General features: G+C 49.1%; 8 protein-coding genes and 1 non-coding gene across 9 annotated transcripts; 4 read left to right on the top strand and 5 right to left on the bottom strand.

The window, feature by feature from the left end:
• Window positions 1–562: 562 nt before the first annotated feature.
• On the top strand, window positions 563–1,723 carry J7337_008795 (uncharacterized protein; the record flags this gene model as incomplete). The annotated part of the gene is made up of 1 exon (XM_044826402.1): window positions 563–1,723. One exon carries the CDS (start codon window positions 563–565, stop codon window positions 1,721–1,723), a length of 1,161 nt encoding a protein of 386 aa, XP_044679319.1.
• Window positions 1,724–3,405: 1,682 nt separating this feature from the next.
• Window positions 3,406–4,131, top strand: J7337_008794 (uncharacterized protein; the record flags this gene model as incomplete). The annotated part of the gene is made up of 1 exon (XM_044826401.1): window positions 3,406–4,131. One exon carries the CDS (start codon window positions 3,406–3,408, stop codon window positions 4,129–4,131), a length of 726 nt encoding a protein of 241 aa, XP_044679318.1.
• A 128-nt stretch (window positions 4,132–4,259) lies between these two features.
• On the bottom strand, window positions 4,260–6,280 carry J7337_008793 (uncharacterized protein; the record flags this gene model as incomplete). Its single annotated transcript, XM_044826400.1, has 2 exons — window positions 4,260–5,870; window positions 5,897–6,280. 2 exons carry the CDS (start codon window positions 6,278–6,280, stop codon window positions 4,260–4,262), a joined length of 1,995 nt encoding a protein of 664 aa, XP_044679317.1.
• A 1,664-nt stretch (window positions 6,281–7,944) lies between these two features.
• J7337_008792 (uncharacterized protein) lies at window positions 7,945–9,042 on the top strand (the record flags this gene model as incomplete). Its single annotated transcript, XM_044826399.1, has 4 exons — window positions 7,945–8,167; window positions 8,218–8,727; window positions 8,781–8,886; window positions 8,943–9,042. The coding sequence occupies 4 exons, from the start codon at window positions 7,945–7,947 to the stop codon at window positions 9,040–9,042; spliced, it is 939 nt and encodes a 312-aa protein (XP_044679316.1).
• A 38-nt stretch (window positions 9,043–9,080) lies between these two features.
• J7337_008791 (uncharacterized protein) lies at window positions 9,081–10,785 on the bottom strand (the record flags this gene model as incomplete). The annotated part of the gene is made up of 3 exons (XM_044826398.1): window positions 9,081–9,258; window positions 9,325–9,963; window positions 10,016–10,785. 3 exons carry the CDS (start codon window positions 10,783–10,785, stop codon window positions 9,081–9,083), a joined length of 1,587 nt encoding a protein of 528 aa, XP_044679315.1.
• Window positions 10,786–11,249: 464 nt separating this feature from the next.
• J7337_008790 (uncharacterized protein) lies at window positions 11,250–11,710 on the bottom strand (the record flags this gene model as incomplete). The annotated part of the gene is made up of 2 exons (XM_044826397.1): window positions 11,250–11,279; window positions 11,369–11,710. 2 exons carry the CDS (start codon window positions 11,708–11,710, stop codon window positions 11,250–11,252), a joined length of 372 nt encoding a protein of 123 aa, XP_044679314.1.
• A 243-nt stretch (window positions 11,711–11,953) lies between these two features.
• Window positions 11,954–12,026, bottom strand: J7337_008789. Its single transcript has one exon. It is a non-coding gene; the product is annotated as a tRNA-Cys (tRNA).
• A 1,652-nt stretch (window positions 12,027–13,678) lies between these two features.
• RAC1 (Rho GTPase protein rac1) lies at window positions 13,679–14,516 on the top strand (the record flags this gene model as incomplete). Its single annotated transcript, XM_044826396.1, has 5 exons — window positions 13,679–13,708; window positions 13,766–13,798; window positions 13,873–14,112; window positions 14,168–14,400; window positions 14,453–14,516. The coding sequence occupies 5 exons, from the start codon at window positions 13,679–13,681 to the stop codon at window positions 14,514–14,516; spliced, it is 600 nt and encodes a 199-aa protein (XP_044679313.1).
• Window positions 14,517–15,567: 1,051 nt separating this feature from the next.
• J7337_008787 (uncharacterized protein) lies at window positions 15,568–16,768 on the bottom strand (the record flags this gene model as incomplete). Its single annotated transcript, XM_044826395.1, has 2 exons — window positions 15,568–15,769; window positions 15,996–16,768. 2 exons carry the CDS (start codon window positions 16,766–16,768, stop codon window positions 15,568–15,570), a joined length of 975 nt encoding a protein of 324 aa, XP_044679312.1.
• Between the last annotated feature and the right edge of the window lie 2,650 nt (window positions 16,769–19,418).

Here is a 19,418-nt window from a genome sequence, read left to right as displayed (position 1 = left end):
GCTCTTGATTTATATTATGGAGAAATTGAAAATAGTGGGTGAATGGGCGATTGTGAGCAGGATAAAGTTGCGACGTGTTGTCAAGGTTAGAGCTGTCTCGTCTTGACTTCTACTCCCTTGAGACTTGGTGAATATTTGTCATGTGAGTAAAGAAGAAAGACGTCTTGATTAGTGGTGTAGCAAGTAAATCGGACGGTCAAATAATTAAAGCAAAAAGTTAATGGCAAGAATCAACTCCGATCATGTCTGTTTAAACAAGGCTTGAATGGATGTAAACCAAGCCATCATGAGTGGAGGAACGGACAGAGCAGCCTCATAGCTACCTTAGGTAGGTTAGCTATGACGCTTATGGCATCACGTGGCCCTAGCTTCAGCGCCGACATTCGGGATTCGGGGGCTGACTCAGCGGTCTTGAGCTCGCCATCCAGTAGAAACTTTGCAAAGGATCTAACATGGGAGAGTGAATGAATGAGTCAAAGGGAACATGTAACATATATTTTTTCTGGTCCGACTTTTCATTTCTTTCTTCAGCTTCTCCTTGCGAGAGTGCATTTATCCCAAAATGCTCATTGACCCTGCTTTCCTGCCATGGGCAGAAAGTAAAGGAGTCAAACTGAAAGGTGTTGAACCTCGAATTCTTCCAGGCCGTGGTATTGGTATTGTCGCGACTCGCGATATCAAGGTGAGTAATAGATCTCCTCTCGAAATTATTCTAATATTTTCTAAGCCAAATGAAACTATTTTGAGTGTGCCTATGAAGGCAGTTCGCACTATTGATACAGTGCCAAAGAACATCACGGAAACCCTTCAAGGAGTTTCAGTTCATGGCGTCTTGGCTGCTGAAATTGCTCTTGACGAAAGTGATGACTTCTCTGTATGGAAAACAGTTCTACCAACCCGGGAAGATCTAGAGGCTGGTGTGCCCATGATGTGGCCGAGTGAACTTCAAGCCCTTCTCCCCAAGAGGGCTAAGGATATCCTGGATAATCAGAATGCCACATTCAGACGCGAGTGCGAAATTGTTCTAAAAGCATTCCCCAAGTTGACCAGGGATGAGTACTTGTACTCTTGGGTGCTCATCAACACCAGAACCTTCTACAACAGCATGCCCAAGATGAAAAGCTACGCTCATGCTGACCGACTAGTCTGCATGCCAACTGCCGACCTGTTCAATCATGCTGACCAAGGATGCAAGCTCGCCTATTCAGCCCTAGGATACAGTGTTCAGTCGGATAGAGTCTATCGCCAAGGTGAGGAAGTCTACGTATCGTATGGGCCTCACTCAAACGACTTTCTCCTCTCCGAATACGGTTTCATTCTAGATACGAATCGCTGGGACGAGGTCTACCTAGATGAAGTGATTCTTCCGATGCTGAACAAGACACAGCGTGCCGACCTTGAAAGTATCAACTTTCTTGGAAGATACACTCTCGATGACCAGACATTAGGCTGCCACAGAACTCAGGTCGCTCTGCGAATGCTATGCTGTACACAAAGGCAATGGCAGCGGTTCTTTGATGCTCAGGACGAGGGGCGTTCGTCGCAGGCTGAGGTTGATGAATTACTGTTGACAGCATTGAAAGACTTTTTGAACATCATCGGAAAGACTCTGGGTGACATAGATGAGGTAGAGGGCGGCTCAAGTAGCCAGCGGGAACTCTTACGGCGCAGATGGCAGCAGATTGAGGCCATGGTGACCAAGACAATAGATACTCTTTCATGAATCTTTCTGTATGTATCCTAGTATCTGCATTGGATAATTTATGATCATGGTTCCTTTCAGGAGCTCAAGTAATGCCCACAGCGATAGCATTTCTGGGTGTTTGAAAAGGAGCAGTGGGTTCGGTATCGACGATGGACTGTATTGTCTCGCAAGCTATGTCACCAAGTAGTATGATGTTGAATCTGAAAGCCAAGAGACATGTCGACGAGTTCATTCGTGAGTCATTGTCATTCAGGAAGATACATATGGTATATGACAGGGGGTCAATTATCCCACTGGAAATATGCCTAGATAGGTAGGTAAGTTGCAAAGATAAGCCAAGATCAAACTACTGCCGGTTATGCGGTTTGCAGATCACGGATCGCAACCTAAGCTGTTAACGATGACCATCACTTGTTATGCATACCCGCACTTGGTTCCCGGAGCGGCAATAACACCATCCGGTCCAAAAAGATCCGGCCCCGTTTGCAAGGTTGTCAGCTGTCAGAAATCTTGGGCACTCAAGTTATGCCACGAATGGCGATATTTGGGGGGTTGTTTTCACATGTGTCGACAGACAGATAGAACCCCACGATGGAAATAAAGGTATAGAGTAATATGTAGCCAAATCTCTGGTTATGTCGTAAAAGATCCCTGCTCGGTACTTGTTGGTATTTGTCATTGGTCCACGACCGCGGTTACATTTTGGCTAAGTTGACTAGTATAAGCGCTACCAATATAATAAATAGATGTCGTACGATAAGTTCGGCCACCTCCTACCGACGACAGGCACAGGCACAGGCACAGGTCGGTTGGGCTCCAATGGCTTGGGAAGAAACTCTCCAGGGCTCAATCAATACGAATATTCCCACAAGTCATTGGCTTACTTGCTTTCGAGTGCTTGATACCAATGCCAAGTCCACACAAACTTATCACTAGCTTTTCCTCGAGAGTAGAGACAATTAGCCAGATGCTAGCAAAGACTTCAAGCAACACATGTTTCTCTCAACAAGCATCTTCCCAGTTGTCTTCACTTACGTAGACTGGTGTTGTTGGGCACTACAGACGCCATGCAAACGGTATCGACCAGTTAGATTTGTCTTGACCGATGCTACCACTCGTAAACCATCATAAAGCAATCCTGCTTGGAGAGCAAGCGGCTGTAGCAAGCATCTGCTAAGAAGCCCAAGACCACACTCTTGTTTGGCTGTAGATGCAAGCCATAGGGCAGCAAGTAACGTTGCATGATAACATACACTATATATATCGGCAACTCTCCTCGTTTACCTCGTTCAACGTAAAGTATCCAAACCTTACTCGCGACTTACACCCAACGGCGGGAGTCACTAACTTGTTTAAGCTTGACACCATTCACACTGTGCCTTAGGCAGTTCTCAAAGAAGCCGCCTCTGGTGAGAGTCGAAACATCCATTGGCCGCTTTTACGGGAATACCGAATAGTCTAGGCCGGAAAGAGCCTCAGTTGCAGAACAACATCATATCATTATTGTTCGTAGAAGAAGAGTCGAGAACTGGTGATAGTGACCAGGGTGATCCTGGTTGATTCACATCCCCGCAAACCTCAAGCCACCGACATCACTTGATTGCATCTCCTCTCTTGATATCATCTCAACTCTCATCAAATAAGAGGCCAAAGACTCCGAGACTGGAGACTGAGACAGACATCCAACGAATCATTTCACTATGGCTTCCTGCAACACCTGCCACAAGGAGGAACCTGCTGTTCAGCTCAAGCGGTGTGCCAAGTGTTCCACTACACAATACTGCTCTCGGGAATGTCAAAAGATCGACTGGAAAGTGCACAAGAAGATCTGTGGCAAGCAGGCAGATTCAGTTGCCAGTGCCAACATCCATGATCCAGACGAAATGAGCCAGTCCCCAAAGAAGGGACTGGAGAAGTCTGTTCCAAACCCCTTTACCCGTCTCGATAACGGCACTTACTTGCACAACCGTCCTGAAAAAGACGTCTTTCGACTTCTGATTGACACTTATCGTCTCCGCATGGATGACATGTACAACCTTGAAAGTCAAGCAGATTCAGACAGTCTCTACGGCGGTGCTTCAAACGGACTTCGAGGTTTTCAACGCTTCTTAAGACAAGCATCAGTCCGAAGAGGGTTGCTTCCTTCATGGTGGACACCAGAGAAGCAGCAGGAGTGTGAGCAATTGGGAATGGATTCAAGTCAGTGGCAGAACTTGAAGAAGAAGACGAGTAAGCAGGAGATCATTGATTACTATGGCGATCCTCGTTTCCCTATGCAGTTGCGTATGGTTGGAGAGGCTGTGTATCTAAGTGCCCCTGGAGGAGGCGATGGTTCACAGATGAGAAAGATGATGGCTGCGATGGAGGGAGGCGGAATGGAAGGGATGGGGATGAGCATGATGGATGCTTCATCGCTCCGTCGCTGAGGGTGTTGAGCACATCTGGATAAAATGTTCTGCAAAAGTTGTATAAGGAAAAACGTCTCATTATGTCATAAAGTTGACCAATATTTAGTTCCATGTCTATATTGACGGATTGGTGCCCAGAATACATCCTAAAACCCTTGAAGAGTCAAACATTCAAAGTCAAAAGATGTTCTCCATCCATAGACCCTTGGACGTCCCAACTGAGTCCAGTCCGCTGCGAGTTCCAGCTCCGGGACACGATCAAACCGCGGTCCAAAAACGACGTTATCCGACTCCATCACGACAGCTATTCTGGCCAGGTTTTTCCCAGAGTGGCTGGGGTTGTTGCAGTCCCTCGCGATGATGACTCTTTGAGTCTGAAGTCTCCCAAAGTAGGGGATCACTGCTTCATACGCTCCACACCAGATATAATCCTTTTCGCTTGCGCAAAACAGAATCTTGAGGACGAGGCAAGCCTGCTTGGCAAACATATCGTCATATACCTTGGTCGTCTCCTGGAACCTGTCTGCCAGCTCGTCTATCATCTTCCAGAGAGGTTTGCTCTCTTCTTCCGGCATGGGGTTTGCCCTGTGTTTAATGACAGCAATCATAAGAAGCGCAGCCTTAAAAGCAAGGAAATCCACAAAGTCAGCCCTCACCACCGTCTCCTGCTCGAGTTCCGGGGCTCTCATGGCTTCTTGCGCTTTTATGATCTCCTGTGCTGATGCTAGGATCGCCTTCCTTGCCGGCTCAAAGTCCTCAACTTTCCCAGGATTCATGTTTGACAGTTGACATTTGGGCCAGTTCAGCATGAGCTCAAACGAGTGATACAGGATCTTGATTTTGGCACGGGTGAAGGCCTGCGGGAGATAGGGGACATATTTCAGGTGTCCTCTCGTCCAATCCTCCGGAATCATGTAGTTCAATTCCTTCAGCTCTTCAAGGGTGCGTGTGATGGTTGCACTAGTAGTGTCTTCTTTCATCAGGGTTTGGCTTGTAAGAAGACCTGATAGCATGGCTATCTGGCGAACAGCCTGCTTTTCTGCGAGGGGGTATTTTTCCTCAAAAATCCTGGGCCCCAGTTGCGCGGGGACTGCATGAGGCATTCCGAGGAAGAGTGAAAGCTGTCGGTCTTGAATCCACAACTCTTCCCAAATGGCTCGATGCAGGCTAGACCGGCCCTGGTGTACCCCCAGGAGCATGGCGTTCTCAATGGCAGTCCTGATGCACTTCCATGCCTTCGTCGGGCGACCTATGGCGAGGGATAGCTCGCCTTGGAGGAGAAGGGCCTGGACAAAGTCGATATTGCAGACCGGTGTTGAGCTGATTCTATACAGAGATTCAACTTTGTCGATACAATTGGAAATAAGTAGCATTGGCTCAAAGGGTGCTGGTGCTCGATTGTCGGCGTATTTGAACTTCATCGGTAGCTCCTTGATAGAGAGGCAGAGCCACACTATACATTTTGCGACAGCGCCAGGTTCTGGTGGTTTTTGGCGGTTTGGGGACAATGACTTCTCAATGAACGCTAAAGCTGACTCGACGTCTGTTGGAAATCCAGCATCAAGCACGGTAACTGTGTTGACAGCGGCAGAGTCATCGTCTTGCTGCTCGTATTGGTGTGACACCGTTGCTAGAGGCCAGCTCGCCCAATTCTGGGTGAACCTGCTACTGTGGTGCAGAATCCTGGTCAGAACCGACTGGTCGGGTACAAGCCCCTGAAGTGATGCCGTCAAACGCGTGTGTGGTGTCTGCGTTATCTGTGATGTAAAGATGGTTAGACTACGTAAGCCATCATGACCTTCAGAGCCTCCAAAGTGATACCAACCTCGAATGGTTCGCTCACAGCCCGGTAGCTTGGCGCGCTTTTGTGGTCAACCCGATTGCTACTAGTAGCTTGAGCGTCAAGTCTGCGAGCCAAGAGTTCGATTGCAGTCTGCAGAAGAATCATTCGTGACTCAACTTTTCTGGCAAACCGCGAGAACTCTTGAGGCATGTCATCTCTGCCTTCGGGAGATGAGTCGTCATTCTGCGGCTGGCAGGTGAGGGAGTGTTTGCTGCACTCCTGACACTCAGCCTTGTCGCCGTCGAACACACACTTTACTCTTCGAAAACAACATTCGGCACAGCTCTTCGAACCGGACCGCTCTCGGGTTGGTAGATTCTCCATGAGGATTGACCATGCAAGTTTTGTCAAGGAAAAGAACAGAGGTGAGGGAGAAGAAGAGAAAGTGAGGCGGGCACTTCAGCCTACTTGTACGCAGGTGATTCGTGGCGTTTCTTGCTTATCTCAACAACATGTATGTCTCAGTCTTATGACGAAACACTGTTGTAATGCAACGCATCTGTTGAGTGAGAGAAGAGGAAATATTCGTGTTGGTTGTTCGGAATCGGGCCAAAAGGTCCTAAACATCACGGGTGGCCGCAGGTGGTTGCAGATGAGCACGAATATTGCCGTGAACCCATATGGCCCCGACCGCCGAGAATGAATTCTTAGACAAAAAGCCACTTGGGTACGATTGTACGAAGCTACGGGTATTAATTCCGTTTTTGCTTTTTTCGGATTTCAAGGGGTAATTGATGTTTGAGGCAAGCTCACGGTGCAGCCTTATTTGCTCCGATATTGAGGTTGATGATTCCAGAGACGCTGGGTTACACAACACAGTACGATGTCACACATGATTCCCTTCTTGACTAAGCTGTGTATACACTGTCTTAGACTGTATAGAACCGTTTGAGTTCAGCTCGTCATGTGCACATGCAATGTTACGCGACATTTGGTTGAAATGCCAGCCACTTTCATCCAGGGTGTGCCATGAAGCAGTTCCAAAGACGCTGGGTTACACAACACAGTATAATGTCACACATGATTCCCTTCTTGACTAAGCAGTGTCTGCACTGTATCGCTTAATCCTGAGGTCAACCAATTATATGTAGCAGTATCTCACCAGTATTATCCCATGTCTCAACTGAAAAGTGATATCCATTTGGGGGTCCAGGGTATGTCAAAAGCGATCCCAAAGACGCTAGGTTACACAATACAGTATCACATCGCACATGGAACCCCTCTTGACTAAGCTGTGTTTACACTGTGTCAAGAGCCACTTGTTCTTCGGGTCAACCAATTGTGTGTAAGACATGCCATAACAGTGTTGTTCAACTTCGGACTGAAATACATTTCAACTCGTGGCCAAAATATCATATAAGCGTGTAATTGTGTCTGAAAACACGTCACGTAAGTATCAATCATCAGAATAAGCACCAGGAACAAGGCAAACAGGCCAGATTGGCAGGAGAGGCAGCAGGAATGGGTGTGTTCTCGCAGTTGACACATTAAATCCGATTCAGACTCCATTTAGATATTTAGACTTGATACGTGTTCATAACTTTCAATTTGCACCCTATTACCATGGATTTATGTGACTGACCGACCCGCGCAAGCTCTGAGAATAATTCCAGAGACGCTGGGTTACACAACACAGTATGAGAGCAAACGTTGGCCCCTCTTGACTCAGCATATTACACTGTACAAATGTACTGTAACGACCAATAATATTCGTGGATGCTATACTCGGTGTCTGTTATTCAATATCTGGCTGAAATCCCTGGGTCATTTAATAATACATTTAGATCATAGGAGGTAATAATTGATAGAGGCTTTCAATTGCAATTACAAGGCATTGCCTTCTATAAGATATTGGTGAGGTGCAGATCCTTAGTAGGGGATTCAACGTCCAAGGTGGGTCTATTCCTGAGTGAACCCACCACAATCGACATCATTAACAGCTAGCTATCACCACTTAACCTGACGCCTCCAATGCGCCATCAGACATAATGAACGCACCTCATACCGTCTTGCGCAGTCTGCGCATGTCGAAACAGATCCCGAGGTGTAAAAGATTCACAAATGCACCGCCCAGGAGACAATTCACATCATCCTTCTTTCGTCGCAAGCAACAGCCATCAGCCGACGATCCAGAATTCGTCTCTATTCTCGACGGACCTCCAAAGCTTGTCCGCGTTGGAAAACGCCATGGCCCAGGTCTAATCATCCTCGGTATGCTTCAAGACTCACCAATTGGACAGAGTATGGTCTAATTGAATCAGCTATTATCCCCATTACAGCCTTCATCCTCGGAACATGGCAAGTCCAGCGTCTAGGCTGGAAATCCGAACTCATCGCCAAATTCGAAGACCGACTGATCCGCGACCCTCTACCTCTCCCACCAACCATCGATCCCGATGCCATCCATGACTTTGACTATCGCCGTGTCGTAGCGAGGGGTCATTTCCGACATGATCAAGAAATGCTCATCGGACCGCGTATGCGAGATGGTACAGATGGATACATGGTAGTCACACCATTGGAGCGAGAGAACGGCACGACAATTCTCGTTAACCGAGGCTGGATCGACAAGAAGCACAGAGATAAGAGGACACGACCTGATGGACTACCTACGGGTGAGGTCACAGTGGAAGGACTTTTAAGAGAGCCGTGGAAGAAGAACATGTTTACGCCAGAAAATCAGCCCGAGAAGGGCATGTTTTATTTCCCGGATGTGAAGCAGATGGCTGCTTTGACCGGTAGCCAGCCTGTCTGGGTTGAGGCTACTATGGGTATGTCTATCATCATAATCTTCCATCTCGTGATGTCTTGCTAACGACACCAGAACCCGAGTTCATGCAAATGGTCGACTTCGAGGCTCGCGGTATTCCCTATGGCCGACCCGCGGAGGTAAACCTGCGAAACAACCATGCCCAGTATATCTTTACCTGGTAAGTTGCCCTCATTCATGCACATCGGCACCGGGCCTTCTAACTCCTTGCTTTAGGTATGGCCTTGCTGTCGCAACATCCATCATGCTTTGGATGGTAGTCAAAAAGCCTGCCAACGACGTCGCTCGTCGTGTAGCCCGTTCAAAGGGCCTGTAAACTGCATATCTCATAACGCATGCACCACCATTTAAAACTCATGTGTCTTCAGCATCTTGTGCAACTTCTGCCTCGTCGCCTCGGCCCGACACACGTCTCGCCTTGCGTTGCTTAGCGGGTTGCGGAACTGGCATTCTCAGCTCCTGGAGGAGTTCTCTGGGGAGGTGCTTCTGTGCCAAGGAGAACATGGAGGAACGCGGCCCTATCTGACGCTGCCTGTACGATATTAGAATTTATGGCTAGAACAAGATACGGAGCTGATACCCCAGTGGAATAACATACCTTTTCATGAGTGTGAAGACGTCGCTCTCCTCGATTGTTTTGCGCTTCGCGTGATCCGCATAGGCTCCTAAATCGTCCCCCAGCTGCTCAAAGAACCATTCCGAGGACTGAATGAGAGCATCTAATGTCTCCGCCGATAGACGCTGGTTGCTTAGACCTGACGATTGGAGAGCCGTCTGGGCCACTCGCTTGACAAAAGCCGGAGGCAGTGAGGGGTACTCAATGCCATGTTGTGATATCCGCTTTCGCTTCTTTGCTTTCAAGCCGCGAGGTAGTCTATCATCCGCTGGTTCATGACGTAACCCGGTTGTGACTGTTGGCTCTGGTTTTGGCACTGGCTCTTCATTTATTGAGCTATGATCGTCGACGCCACCCTCGTTATAATCCCAACCGTCCATTCCGAAGTCCCCGCCACCACCATCGGAGTCGGATCCATAAGCAACATCGGGGCGGGGATCCTGAGTGTCATCTGCCCTGGCTTCTGCTACTGACGGCTCGCCAATTGGTGATGTTGCTTGAAGATCGTTGGCGGGGTCAGACATTTGAAAGACAGTTCCATCCTCAAGTCCACCGGGGTACTCGAAATTGAAGTCACTTCCTGGGCCCTCGGTCATTCGCCGGGTCTGGTCTGCTTCAATACTGTTTTTATGTGAGCAATGCATTGCATCTAATTAGTCGGTTATAGACTTACGGCTCGAGTGTCATATCGTCCTGCCCAGCTCTCGCCTGAAGATCTTCTAGCAGACCGGGGAAGAAATCCGATTGTTCAATATCGCCCTCTGTGGCTTCATTGAAGTAGTCGCTCATGCGTTCGCTGCCAGGACTCCCTCGAGATAACCGAGAGTCATTCGCAATCCTTCGAGGCATCTCAATAGACTGCATAGTAAAGTTGTCCTCATCCAATTGTGACAACCTTGGTGGAGGCAAATCTGAGCTGGTACTAGAAGCATCTTCAATGTCTAACGGCAAGGATAGTCTTGGTGGCCTCGCGAGTAGATCGTCGTCTTCATCATCGTCATCATCATATAAGTTGCTGTCCTCCCTCCGTTCCGGTGACGAGCTCCGTTTATTCCCTGGAGACGACGAAGATGACGAGTGAATAGGCTGACTCTTAGGCGCTAGTGTTCGACCGAGCATTCGTAAAATATCCAAGGGTGTTTCTCTCTGTTGCAACATGCTCTGTCTGCGGTTCTTTCCAGGTGTGAACATTGCCGTGCGGCGCTGGTCAAGCAGCCGACGAGCGGCTTTGGCATGAGGAGTTGGCGCATTGGATCGACCGGCAGATGCTGGTGTACCACGGCGAAGAGAAGCACGCAGGTCTCGAGCACCGCTACGATCGAGGGGTGTGTGAACACCAGAAAACGGCTCAGCGCTAATAGCGCGGCGGTTTGGAGTTCTCGAAGGAGTTCGCGCGGGCGTTTCTTGCGATGCCGCTTTTCCTGGCGGCGATAGACTCGACATGTTTGTGGTGGTGTTTGTTTAGATGCGCCGGAATGGCTGGCGGAGCGACGGCCGCTCAACTGGCAGATAATGTCTCGAAATCGTGGAGGCCTTCATCCATAGAACTTTGAGAAGATGCGGGTGTAGCTCGAGCGCTGCAATTCGGAGAATTATTTGTATTTTCGGTTATTGTTGATGTTATCGATCCATGTCAATGATGAATGTCAATTCAGATTCAAGTGGGAACGCGACAAGCTTCAGCCATAGGTACGCGACGAGGGGGAGCTTGAGTGCACGGACCATTCACATAAGGTGCTTGCATTACTCCGTACTGGTGATGTAAATGACCATGGCCTTAACTATTTGAGAGATTTCGTAGTACGGTTCAAATATTTCACACAGACAACATGTTGTGTTGCCAATGCGTATTTGTTATCACCATAAATCAACGAGATGAGGCAGCGAGTAGATGATAAGTCAAGGACTTATTCACCAACAACTTCGAGATCCACTACCTAAAGCAATCATGCAGAGCAGAGCTTCAGAGAGACCCCTTCGCAGTTAATCCAAGATATCCATACCCGCCAATCATGATACTACTCACGAATCTCCAGGCAGCTGTCCCTGGCACACCAGCCTTAATACAAACCCAACAATCAGCCGCACCCCACAAGAAGAGTAAGCTCATGAGCGTATCAACTACATGGTATTCACCACGAAGATAGAACGTCCACAGAGCGACGCCATAAGCAGCTACACGAGTGCCGTAGATACCAAATGCTAATTGCGCTGGCTCTGACCTGGCAATACCCTCAGGCAACCCGTACTCGCGCATAGCACGGTCCGGGGCTCTCAAAGGGAGAAGACCACCAAGAGTGAAGGCGGTGCCTATAAACATGGCGGGAATATGCCATGGAGAGACACCAGAGAACAAGCCTGAAGCCATTTTGTGATATATCAGCCGGAAACTGATGTTTCTATTAGTATGGTTTCACGTCAACTAGGTAGACACTAACCGATTGGTATTATAGCAAAATCGAAAAGAAAAGAAAGTTCAAAACAATGATTGTCCGAGCATTGTTGAAACAAATAAGCTGACATCTCGATGTAAGCAATTGGAGGAGCCGTGTATCCGTAGGGAAGATGAGATCGCCAGGCAATAGCAAAAAGAGCCAAAAGAGCAAGTACTAGGACCGAGCGTGGATCGAACACGCGACCTAGGGATCTGCAATCCCTCGCTCGTACCACTGAGCTATCGATCCATTTTACTTGTCCGAAGCTTCAGAATGCCGCTCTATGAAGATTACTGCAGCGGGAAGCAGTAACAGTGGTCTGAGCAAGGGTCTAAGCGCCCAGTGGAGGCTTTAATAGCTCTCAACATGCATCCCTGGTCCTCATATCTTTAACTCCAACCTCTTTATTGTTGATCCCTGTCTTGAAGTGTTACCTGATTCTTAACGAAAGAGCTTACCATGATATCAATTGTTTCTGCTTTGAGGTTGGCGTGAGTCATGGAGGTTGAATTCAGTTGAAGAGATCGGCCAGGTTTCATCATTCGGTGGTTTTGTTCATTACGGTAGCGGTAGCAGTTCTCCTTTATTATTCCCTTCCCAACTGGGCATGGCCATGGACAGACAACAGGAACAGATAAATAAATAGAATGATAGCAGAAGAGAAGCACCAGGTGTTTCTTAAATTCTCCGCCACCGCTCATAATTGTTCGATCACATTGTGTTGAAAAAGAACTACTTCTTTTCTGGCGCAGAGCTTATTGTCAAAAGGTATTACGCCCAAATCCACATTCCCGCAGCCTCTCTCCGCCTTTCATCTGCACCAACAGCCACCGCCTGCACTTTGACTAGCCCCGCCTTGTGCAGTCTTGGGATAATAAACTCATCTGCTGCAGCTTGAGCATTGTTCCTTGCCTTTGGTTTTCCCGCTCTCAACTGTTGCAGCCTCCCCGTCTTCATCTCTTTTCACAACCCGGCAATCTTTGTTCGGTTTCCATCCAATCCAGCCTCTGCATTGTCATCCCCAGACGCAACCGAGAGTCCATTTTAGCCAAGACGGCCATTAACAGCGAATCCTTACCACGAAAGGGTTCAGCGACACAGCAGGTGAGCTGCCTTTACCCCAAATTACGGTGCTTGGTTGGCCCCTGAGCCCTTGTATCTCCCCCACCCCCAGGCGCCTACCTCTATAGCCTTGAGCAAGCTCTTGATAGCGATCAACTCCTGGCATCCCAAGCGGATAAGTTCCAGTAAGGTAGGTCAAGTTAGTCGGCGAGGCTAGGTCTTGGCTTATTACTGCGAACAGGGCCTGAGGTGGCACGGGAGGTGGCTACTGGTGGCATACCCTGGGCGCCTCTCTCGTGGCCCTCCACTACCTGGGCTTGCTGGGCTTGGGGGCGTCTAGTCCAGTGCCAGCCTAGTCCACTCAGTGATACGGTACAGTCTGTACTGATTAGAGGTGGAGCGGCTCCCATCGTTGAACCTCCTCCTGTGGCCTCACCTTCTGCGGCACAAAACGCGTGAACTACACCTCGGTTTTGTGTCAAGTTTCTTCTCTGACCTATCTTTTTATGCAGCTGTGAAACTCACCTGAGGATCCATTCGAGTTCTGTCGCCGCTTGTCGCATCCAAAACAAAATCGTCATCGTCGCACCTCGTTCTCTTCCGTTATCCGGCCTTCGAGTCCCTGGCCTGCCTGTTTGACCTGCCCCTCCCAGGCGCTCTAACCTTACCTACTACCTACCTACACTCTAGTCTGCATTACATCCACCATCTTCGTACAGACACAACAATTGTCGCTTCCATCATCTCCATCAGCCCCTCGACGACTTTTTGCGCTTCCACATAATTCGTCGATCCGATATCCATTTCCTCCGACTTTCTCCTTATAAACGATCGCAACAATGGCTCAGCCCGGTGTCCAGTCATTGAAGGTTTGTTGAGCCGATGGTTACCTGACGCAGTACATGGTTGGCTGACCGCTGCTACAGTGCGTGGTGACTGGTGATGGTGCTGTTGGAAAGGTACGTCGGACAATCAGCCGCTTACAACGCGATAGCTTTCCGTAACAAGGTCCTTCCGCTGACCGTGCTTCCAGACCTGTCTACTCATTTCCTACACCACAAATGCCTTCCCCGGCGAATACATCCCCACTGTCTTCGACAACTACTCGGCGAGTGTTATGGTAGATGGCAAGCCTATTAGCCTTGGCCTCTGGGATACTGCTGGTCAGGAGGATTACGACAGACTGCGACCTCTCTCATACCCCCAGACCGATGTCTTCCTCATCTGCTTCTCCATCGTCAGCCCTCCTTCATTCGACAACGTGAAGGCCAAGGTACGCCGCCCCCCTTATCGCCACAACATATCGACTCCGCTGACACCCTCTCTAGTGGTATCCCGAGATTGATCATCATGCGCCTAACATTCCCATCATCCTTGTCGGAACCAAGCTTGATCTTCGTGAAGACGCCTCCACCCTCGAATCACTTCGACAGAAGCGTATGGAGCCTGTGTCGTACGAGCAGGCGTTGACCTGCGCCAAGGAGATCAAGGCCTACAAGTACCTCGAGTGTTCTGCCCTCACTCAAAGGAACCTCAAGAGCGTTTTTGACGAGGCCATCCGGTGAGCATCAACAGTGATTATGTGCTCTAGTACACATCTAACTCGTGTTTAGAGCTGTTCTTAACCCTCGACCCACACCTTCGAAGCAAAAGAAGAACAAGTGCTCCATTCTGTAGATATCCATCTACTGAACGCTATTCCCGCGCGTGGCAAGGCACGCGCTCGATTTTCTCAACGAAAGCGTCTGGACGACGCGAAATGACACGAAGAACTCAGGACGAATGTTTAATAGGCATTCAGCGATACAAGACGGCGGCTCTTGACGGAATATCCCCTGGGAGCGGCTGGGGCTAGACTAGGCTATTGCCTTTTTCTCGAGGCCCGATACCCGTACCCAGAACATGACCCTCGCAACGATCATGCGGAGGCAACTGCATATGACGATGGCTTTTAATTGCGAGGCGGTTCTTGAATGAATTTTGGGTTTTTACTATCTGCGGTTACGTGTTTCCAACCGTTGCTTTTTATTATTTATCTCTATTTGCTCATATCTCATGCTGTGGCCTCCTCGCGGAGTTTATACCGATTTTGCCAGTAATTCAAGAACCGGATTGCAGTTTGGACAGATGATTGCTTGCGATTGTTTTGTGATGTTTTGTTTTCGACAAGTGTCTGTTTTACCTGTGGAGGTATGTTGAATGAACACGGCTATCATGCCTCGTATCTGGCATTCACTCTTGAAACTTGCAGTTTGGCACCTCGTTTCTGCGATGTACAGTCGTTGGAGTTCTTCCACCAGCGGTCAATTTGTCCGTCTCGATTAAGAATTGGTCTCTTGGGTTTGTTGCTATGGGCGAAAGATATTGCATTGCTGTTAGGGCTCCCAATAGAGTATACGTTCACTTAAATCGGAGCGTAAACAGAAAAGAATCTACAGTGTACACTGGTTGATATATACGATCAACAGTCTGTTTATATAGGCGTTCACCTGAAGCAGAAATATCTCAGAATCAGTCGAAAGAAGTAGTGATATAGAAATATAATTCATCGTTTGTTCGTGAGGTCAAGGATCGACTTCCTTTGGGTATCTCTCACTACCTATCATATAAATGCACAATCAACTTTTGTGTATCCGATCCCAGTACAATCATTAAAACATATTTGAAGGCCCTCGCAAACCTACTTCTTAGGCTTCACACCCTTGACTCGGGGCCTGTTGAGCTGTTTCTACCAGCGGTTGCCAGGAATGTGGGCGCGTCGACTTGGATGAATACCATCCTCTCCAGCTTTGCGAGTGTCACCCTTACCCTTGTTCTCTTCCTTTGCCATCCTCTCACGTTCAATGCGCTTGGCGCGGTTCTCGTCGAGCTTGCGGTTCTTCTCCTTGATCTTGTCCTGGCGCTGCTTTGTCTTGCCACCTCCACCAGCACTGTTACACAGAGTTAGCGTGTGTTCTAGTCATGTATGAAGTTGCTGTTCGTGCAGGTGAGTGTCGGTGAAGAAGTAGTGAGCGTGAGTCAAGTCAATGCTAGTCACTCTGGGATGGTTACACAGATCGAGGTGCTTTTGTGTTGAATCAGGCTGAGGGAAAGGGGTGTGGATTCAAAGCAACGAGATGAGTTATCATGTAAGACAGAAGTACGAAAACAACTTACGTCAACTCGACATTTATGCGGCGTGGATAAGAAACACCATCTGAGAACTCGGAGTGGTGGAACTTGTCGAGACATGTTCGCATATGCCAGACCTTCTCGAACTCGACAAAGGCAAAACCACGGCAGGGCTTGCTATCCTTGGGATCACTCATGCAGCGAACAGACACTGGGTTGAGAGAGGCAAAGTGGGCTTTGATTGTTTCGGCAGTGGCGGTGAAGGGCAGGTTGCCGACGAAGACAATGTGACGGTCACCTTTGCCATCAGCAGCCTCTGCATCAGCGCCGGCAGCAGACTCGTCGTTGGTGGTCGTTGTTTCGGAGGCCTTGTTTTGCTTCTTCTTGTCCTTCTTGCTCTTCTTTGACTCCTCCTTGGATTCATCCTTGGGTTGGGAATCGGTGTTGGCGTCGTCCTTTGGTTGTGACTCGTCGGTTTTAAGCTTCTTGTCCTTCTTCTTCTTGTCCTTCTTCGCAGGCTTATCTGCCTCTACTGGCGCATCCACAGGCTTGTCATCAGCTTCAGCCATTGGGGCGTCCTCGGCCGCCTCTTCGTCATCATCCTGCTCGGGGAGGTCCTGGAGGTTCTTGCGCTTGTCTTTGCGCTCCTTGCGCGATTCCTTCTTGTACTTCTTGTCTCTCTTCTCCTTCTTAGCCTTCTTCAGATCCGCAGCATCATCCTCGCTGCGCTTGCGCTTCTTGGCTGGGGCCTCAGAATCAACAGAAGCAATGGGCTTATCATCGACCTCGGCGGCCTCTCTTGCGCGCTTGCTCTTCATTGTCGGTGATTACGGCGGATTGTTCTGAAATAGTATCGTATAGGTGGAGCTGGGGATGCAGAATCTGCAGATATCAAGTCAGTAACCTTGTACCTTGTGCCATGTCGCAATGTAAAACATGTGGCTTGAAGAGGAAGCAAACAATGGTGCGATCGAGGGAACTTACAGGCTATTCGGGTGCAGTGTGATTGATAGTCCTGGGAGTGGGAGGATTGGGTCGTGCCGCCGTGTTGTTTGCTTGACTTGATCGTCAGTGCAGGACAATTTTTTTGAGGCAGGAAATATTCCGGACCGAACTAGTCTAGCGCTGTTTCGGAAGCGTGCCGCTGGTGCTTGTGTAGGTAAGTATCCGTCCGTAGGTGCCTCCCCTCATTGAACCTATCGAATGGGTTTCCAGTTGAGGCTACACTCGGGGCGTGGACTTCTAAAGAGAATCGATCTACGCGCGACAAGACGTACAGAAGATATGAGAACAGAGTAGGATCGGCTGTTCATGTGAGGGTGGATGTGATAACCCGTTACCCAGCCCAATAGTAAGGGAAGCTAGGGAGGGCGGGAGAGGCCGAGATACTGACTGCCGGGAATATCATGGATAAGAACCTAATGCACTAAAGTTACTGGCTGGCCACTATAACGGTCCATCCTGCCAGAGCAGTTGCCTTGTACCAACCATTCCATGATAGAGCCGCCTAACCAGACACTGTAAAAAGGGTTTCCTCGTACTCTGTAGAAAACGGCGCATCGTAATGATTTTCTCCAGTGAGAGGCTGGCTATCAGAACCCAGGTGTCCTCACTGTCGACCTGCATTTTCGGGTCTACCTAGTTAGGGGCGCACTGCTTTCTTTTTCCTTGCCCGACTGTGTTAGTAGTCTCAACCTTTCTTTTTTCAAGTTATTTCCCTCTACTCCGTAGGCCGGCACGTAATTCATGCCACTAAAGACACGCTGCACTGCACACTGCACACACACGCACGTACATGATGTGTCTCAGGTTGTAATGCCAGCCGGGCTCTTGGTCCACGCACGAGCTCGACTTAGGCAGCGGCTATCACGACTATCCGTCATGCCATGCGATGTCATGGCGCCAGCGACTGGCCTACAGACGTCCAGATCCCGCGCTGCAACGCTACATACGCTACGGCAGAGGTACCCCAGCTCCCAGCTGCATACCTGTCTGTATGTATGTGCGTCTGCGCGTGCAGCTGCAGATGATTGCTGCTGATGCTGATGTTGAGTCAACCCTGAAATATGCGGTGGACGTCTAATCAGCCACTGCGCAGCCGACATGGAGGCTCTCGGGCCCCATATGACATATCTTGATCAAGCCGAGGCCATCTGCAGCTTAGAGGCGCAACATGGTGCATATTGACCCAGCTGAAAGGTCGAGGGTTGGGGAGTCCGTTCCATTATCCCGACGTCCCAAGATCAAGGATGGGACCCTTGAAACAGGATGGTTCTGTTATTGATGGAGCCGACTATTGGAGTTATTTGACCGCATCTACGGAGTAGCGAGTCATTCACCTCAGTTGTATGACGATCGAAGTGCAAAAGGGTCTTTAATAGCGTTGAAACGTGGACTGTCCAACGGCCGCACTGCCTCTTTGTCGACAAGCACAAGCACAAGCAAAAGCAAAGACTCGACACTAAACAAAAGTGTCTAGAGAAATGCCCCTCCCCCTCCACATCCACGTCCACATCCACCTCACTAAAACTGCCCTTATGCAAGCAAGAGATGTTGGGATTGGGATACCTTACGGTCCGGCACCTCCCTGCGCCGCAACTGACAGTGACAACCGCCTGTAAAAGTCAAAAGTGTAACCTGACTGCCTGACTGCGTGTTCAAGTGGAGGAAGCAAAGAGGAAAAAGAAAAGAAAGACGAAAGAATATTAGACAAGTAAAGTGAAAGGCTCCATCCCTGTCGAGATATCCCTTGTCCCTGCCCCGTGCTGAATGCCCCATCATCCACTCAACCCTCTCTAAACCGTCATCCTCCATCATCAAGCCATGTCTAGCAGTCTAGGTAGGTCCTCGACTCAGTCATGTCCCTCCTCTTGTCTTATACCGTCTTTTCTTTTTTCTTCTGCTCTTTCTTCAACGCTTCTGCTAATTCCAACTCTCGTTTCTACTCTGCCGAACTTGTCGTCGCCATCTCCGCTTCGCCTACGGCTTTGATCTCCGCTTCGTAGTTATTGCACGCCTCATTAGACTATGCTCCCTGTCTTTGTGGCACCCATGTTTCCCCCCCGTCCCTCCAATTGCCTAGTTTGCTGCAAGCAGAACCACCTGAAGTTGCTTTTCTCCATCTTACAAGACTGTTTTTGCTCTGTTTCTTGTCTTGTCCTGTCGCGGAAACGCTGCAAGACACCAAGAAGCTTGACAGGGGTTCTGATGTGTCCACAACTTTGACATTTCCTGCAAGCTTCCGTGTCTTGTCTCTGATGCTCTGCTCTGCTCTCTGACCCTCTCTGTCTAGTCTAGTGTCTCTCTCCCGTTCTCAACCTCTCAACTGACTGTTCATGTCATTTTCAGATCCTCTTTTTGACTCTGACCCGGCTCCTCCGACACTCCATCCATCTCCATTTACAGTTACACCCCCAGCTGAACCAGCTGAGCCCGTTCCATATCCAACCAGCGTTGGTACCCGCTATA

This window comes from Fusarium musae, chromosome 6, assembly GCF_019915245.1.
Source record: "Fusarium musae strain F31 chromosome 6, whole genome shotgun sequence".
In the NCBI taxonomy this organism is placed as follows: domain Eukaryota; kingdom Fungi; phylum Ascomycota; class Sordariomycetes; order Hypocreales; family Nectriaceae; genus Fusarium; species Fusarium musae.
Note: the sequence above shows the minus strand (reverse complement) of the source record. Positions and strands in the feature narration are given on the sequence as shown.